At 40.8% G+C, this 6,000-nt stretch overlaps 1 protein-coding gene across 1 annotated transcript in view; it reads left to right on the forward strand.

The window, feature by feature from the left end:
* Nucleotides 1-3,084, forward strand: part of LOC121314271 (1-phosphatidylinositol 4,5-bisphosphate phosphodiesterase gamma-1-like) — a 56,514-nt gene extending 53,430 nt beyond the window's left edge. The window contains exons 30-32 of the mRNA XM_041247336.1: nt 683-771; nt 1,002-1,186; nt 1,922-3,084. Coding sequence (XP_041103270.1) covers nt 683-771; nt 1,002-1,186; nt 1,922-1,982 — 335 coding nt within the window. The 3' untranslated portion in view covers nt 1,983-3,084. The remainder of the gene's footprint in view (nt 1-682; nt 772-1,001; nt 1,187-1,921) is intronic.
* Nucleotides 3,085-6,000: the final 2,916 nt, after the last annotated feature.

Consider the following 6,000-nt stretch of genomic DNA (forward strand, 5'->3'; position numbering starts at 1 on the left):
AATAGATTACCAAAACTAAACCTGGATCAAAGTTACTCCTGATAAAAGGTGAAAATCGGATTACAAGATTTTAAAACAGCAAGGGCTGGCTTTATAACACAGCTGTATTCTAGTGAAGAACAAGTTTACTAGTACTTAGATTTCTTTCTTTTCTTACACAAATATGAAATGCTTTTAAGTCGTAACCCTGTCACAGTTCTTATCTTATTACAGCTATACTTAATGTGCACAAAAATACTAGCAACAGGTTTATTAAGCAGTAATTTTTGGGTTCTAACCGGTATAGAAAGAAATGTCGAACTCACCTTTTCCAGTCTTTTTTGTATCTGTTTGGTTAACGATCTCCAACATTGGTAAACAGCCATCAAAGGTCCCTCAGAAAATTTCCTCACCCCAGCCCCAGCTAGACTTTGTCACCTTCCCGTACATTTTCGTTGGCTGTTTTACAGACACTAAGCAGTTGAACTACGGTTTCATGGCATTTTTGTATTGGTTTAAACTTGGGCTGTCAATTAGTCGCAGTTGATTTCTGAGCTTCACAAATGTATAACACAGATTAGTCGCACCCTTTTTGACCTGGAATACTGTAATTCACTTCCTGTAAGATCCTTCGACTTTATGCACTAACTGACTGTCCCAGCTCAGGTAATGATTCTCTAGTACCTCACCTTTCACCCTGTAGGGTACCGCTCAGTCCCTCTGAAGAACAGCTATAGTGAAGATCTGGAACTGGCCTCCCTGCTGGTACACATCGAGATCGTCAATGCCAAGGTCAGTTGCACTTAACCCCTTGCTTTCCAAAGGAACTGGCATTCCTTATGTCTGGACAATGACCACTCAGACTGAAACTCTATTGGTAAAACATTTCATAAAATAGCTGCATGCACAGTGATGCTGCACATAAACTGTGATGTAAAGATACACGAATGTCAGGTATCGCGATATGCAAATCACAATATACATCACGATGTGTGTGATGGTCTCTCTCTCTCTGTCTCTAGGAGGAGGACGATGAGAACCTGTACTCCTCGATCCAGCAGCTCCGGGATCGCACCAGCGAGCTGTCCAGCCAGGTGTCCTCCTTCGAGAGGAGCAACGCCTGTGACCAGCGATATCAGCAGCATGTGGACGAGCTCCGAGCAGCACAGGAGCAGCTCACTGAGCTCACAGAGGCTCGCACCCGGAGGTGAGACCCCCATATACCATCACAGACCACTGTTGACTATCACATGCCCCCACAGAACCCAGCAGACCACTGCTGACCATCACAGACCCCCAGAGACCCCAGCAGACCACGACCAACCACCACAGACCACTGCTGATCACCACAGACCACTGCTGATCACCACAGACCACTGCTGACCACAGACCACTGCTGACCATCACATACCCTGACAGACCACTGCTGACCACCACAGACCACTGCTGACCATCACATAACCCGACAGACCACTGCTGACCACCACAGACCACTGCTGACCATCACATACCCCCACAGACCACTGCTGACCATCACATACCCCCAAACCTCAGCAGACCATTGCTGACCATCACAGACCCCAGCAGACCACTGCTGACAATCACAGACCCCAGCAGACCATCATAGAGACCCCAGCAGACCACGGCCAACCATCACAGACCCCGACAGACCACTGCAGACCATCACAGACCACTGTTGACCATCACATACCCCCACAAACCAAATCAGACCATCACAAACCACCACTTACCACTGCAAACAAATAGATGCATACAAAATAACAGTAAATAAAAAATAAATAAATAATATAAATAAATAAAAAATAAATAAAACGCTATTTAAAGCATCTGACTCTTTAAATAATCCAGGCTGATTATTCTAGACTTGCTCCTGACTCAAACCCCCTCCTCTTTCCCCCACCCCACCTTCCTTTCTTTGCAGGCTAATGGAGAAGAAGAGGCGGGAGAAACTACGCCAGCAGATGGCGACAAAACGCAGCTAAGCAAACCAGCAGGGGGAGCTGGCGAGACAGAGGAAACAGCCAGGTCCGTTTCCATGGACACACTGTGGCAGGAGTCAGGTCTCATGGGCAATCCTTGCACATGCATCTCCTGTATGAAGCAAAAAAACAAAAACAAACAGAGACAGACTTTGGTGCTGAAGGAAGGAATTTCAAGTCATGCAGCTTTCTGTGCCTTTACATTTCTTTCCTCTCTTTATAATAATGTGTTTATTTCCCCCAGGTTGCAGGGAGTAAAATAGGTCAGGTTAATGTAGTGTGTACTTCTATTCCTCTTATAAACGTTTCTCATAGTAAAAGCATAGCAAAGAAAGGTATGGTAAAGCATATTAAAAGACATGGCCAACAGTACAACAGTTGGAAAAGCACTGGAAAACTGCAAAATTTCAGTGACTATTTACTGTGGTAAACTTTTGTAAGGGTAGCTTAAGCACATATCTACAGTAAGGGGAGCATTAGCACAGCCTGGCAATACAGAGGGTGATTCATAATTGGCGCTACATTGTCGTTTTTCATTGTTTTCAATTCTATGTTAACATTCTTGATCAACTCTGTTATGGCCAAATGGTGCATTTCGTCCCCCACCTACCCTCCAGTTTTTCAGATGCTGCAATAATGTGTGAATTATGAATCACCCTGTGCTAAGAAACACCAGTCACTAAAATGGTGTGGACCTGTTTCTGGACTGGAGTTTTGCCAGTGAGGCTTTTCCTTAAGTCTAATTTCAGCAATGTTTAAAAATTCCACAATCGCTGCTACTGGTACAGTACAGTTCAGGGTATTTATAATATTGCTATCCTTTCAGTTTCCAAATAACAAAAACTAAAATAAGCAAAATGTTACAGTTAGCTTTCTTAGTATGTTGTTATTTGGTACTTTTTTAAACACTTATGTGTATGTTATTAAAGCGCTTTGTGATGGTGGTCCACTATGAAAGGCACTATATAAAATAAAGATTGATTGATTGATTATTTCCTATTTTAAAAGACTGGTTTATATTAAAAGCATAACAATGTGTAATACAGCATAGTGCAAGCATGGGAAAGCCTAGAGAGGTATGATAAAGCATATTCAAAGAAATGGCCCCAACTATGGTAAATGCACAGTACAAACAAGGGAAAAGCATGGAAGAAAACTGCAAAATGACATGCAAATCTACTGTGCTAAACTTTTAGAAGGGTAGGTCAGCACATGTAACTAAAAGTGCTCCTCTTCTCTCAATTAGCAGTGGTGAGTCTCCCTACACGAGGCCAGGAAGAACCTCAGGGTACTTGTTTCTCAGAGACCCCCCACCCAGTTACTTACAGTCCTGTATGCAAAACCACTGACGTTACATAGCCTCCATTAATGGTCATTAGAGAGAGCCTTCCCAGTATACTAGATTGTATGAGAGGCAGATGGGGATGCTGCAGATCTCAGAACGGTGTGGTTAAGGAACCCAGCCTTTATATCCCAAAAGGAGGCAAGAGAGCACCCTAGTCTTCAGCTGTAGACCTCCTGGTGGGTTAAAGCCCACTGCACCAGAACGTCACTATGAAAGCTAATCCCTGCATGATCTCAAAATTACCATCATCATTCATTTCTCAGTGGAGTTCAATGCCAGTTTTGAGGGATCTCTCTTCCCTTACTTTTTCTGTGTAATTTTTAATTGCACTTGTTAATTGCACCCCTCAGCTGTGTGGGTTCGGGGTGTGTTTGAGGGACTTATTACCGGGGGTTTGAGTCTCTTATGGTTTAAGTGCCAACCCCAACCAGATAATGGACCTGTACAACTAATCACCAAAGAGGAGATGTTTTGAGGACCAGCACTGGGAATGCCCAGCCCTGGCCCGGTATGCGGCTTTGTATCCCTGATGCACAGGGGATGAAGGGATTCCTTATTTAAAAATCATATTAATATTAATAAAGACTAAAGCTAATCCACACTGAGTGTTCTCTTTCTTTTCCCCCCAAAATACAAAGCAGAGCAGAAATAGAAAACCATTAAGATTGTCAGCTCATTTGATTAGAGGGTCCTGGTAATGTAAGTAACAGCAGCAGGCTCACTACAGCTGTGGCTAAAAGATTTGCATCACCCTATAGAATTAAGTCATTTTACCTCATAAAGTCGAATAAAGCCTTCTGAATAATGTTAACATATTGAATTACATATCGCTTTAGTTTTCCATACTTAATGAAAAACTGACTTTTTTTAAACTGATATTTTGAAATCTAACATGAAATATTGACTACTATAATGGCTTAAGGAAGACTTGCAAAATAATTCTACAGTTTATTTGATTACATGATGTTAAATAAAATAACTAAATTAGTTTTGTTTCAATCCTAAAATTGATGATGATAGATGATGCAAAACCTTTGGCCATAGCTGTAGAAATCAGGGTACAGCTCAAGTGTCATCAAAGTATACTGTAATGAATCTTCTCCCAGCAGTCGCTCCGCTCACTGAGAAGCCGCTAACATACAGCCTTGTACTAACATCGTAACTCAATTTAAACATTCCAGCAACTTTGGTAAAAGGCTGTGTGTCAATGTGAACTTTATATTGCTTTATAACAAAATTACATTGTATTGTGCACGCTCAAGAATAATGCGAAAGTATTATTACGGTCTTTTTATATGCACTGATTAACAATGATACAGTATGCAGAACGTTGGAAAATTAACAAGCAGAAGTAAGCATTTGTATTTAAAAAAGGAATTAGATCTACCATTGTTAATAATAATAATAATAATAATAATAATAATAATAATAATAATAATAATAATAATAATAATTAGCGCTGCTGCAGGGTCCTGGGTTCGATTCCGGCTCGGGTCTGTCTGTGTGTGGAGTTTGCATGTTCTACCCGTGTTCGCGTGGGTTTTCTTTACATACTCTGGTTTCCTCCCACAGTCCAAAGACACGCTGGCTAGGTGGATCGGCCTTTCTAAATTGCCCCTTAGTTGCCCTGCGATGGCCTGGAGTCCCAAACAGGTGGTAGTCCTACCTTGCGCCCTGTGTCTGCCGGTTTAGGCTCCAGCTCTCCGCGAACCTCTGTAGGAGTGGTTTTCAACCTTTTAATCTGAAGTACCAGTGTTTCCAGCTGGGACCACCAGGTGTACCAGTACTGTAACTATGTGCAATCTTAAACTGCTGTTGTAAAATTGAGACCTACCCCATTACAACCAGGTTTGTGTCTGTACTCACTTGTTTGTTGCGTGTGGAATTGATGACCACGCCTTTTAACTGTGCACAGTTGTAATGTGGGAAATAGCAGGCTGCAGCTCTAATACTCAGTGCTCAAGTCCTGATCTGACAGCATGTAACATACAGCTGTTATGATTACGTTACCATATTAAATACACACAAGCACATTTTCATATATTTTCATTAGCACAATCTGAGAGCTAAATTTAATGAATGGTGTGGTTATTTATTTATTTATTTATTTACTTTTAACTGCAATCAAGTAAGCTGCAATACATTTCATTTAATTCCCTTATTTTTTTCTCAGCAATACAATTAATTATAGTCCCAAGCATTTTTGTTCATTCTGCTTTCACAGTTCGCAGTTTGAGAAATACACTTCGTTTTCCCTGAAAACAGCTGACCCTGATTTAGTACAAAACTCACGCTACATTATTATTATTATTATTATTATTATTATTATTATTATTATTATTATTATAAAGTCTTAAATTACTGTGCCCGCTTCTTTGACGGAAGATATATTATCAGCTCATCTAACTGGAGAATCTGCGGCACGATTAAATCATCCTTAAACTCCTGATCATAAACAATGTAACTAAATCTATTATCTCTAGGTTGCAAAGTGCAACAGGCGAAAAAAAAAATGTGTCTGCGTTGACTCAAAACTTTATGAAAGCACTCTGCGATTTGCCTGGCGAAAGATCACGTTGGTTTATTGGAGTTCACAAAGATAAGTTTTTTCAGCTTGGTACGGTAACCTTTTCACTTTCTTTTTTCCTTAACTGATTAATTTTTTGCTGCATTACA

This window comes from Polyodon spathula, chromosome 4, assembly GCF_017654505.1.
Source record: "Polyodon spathula isolate WHYD16114869_AA chromosome 4, ASM1765450v1, whole genome shotgun sequence".
NCBI lineage: Eukaryota > Metazoa > Chordata > Actinopteri > Acipenseriformes > Polyodontidae > Polyodon > Polyodon spathula.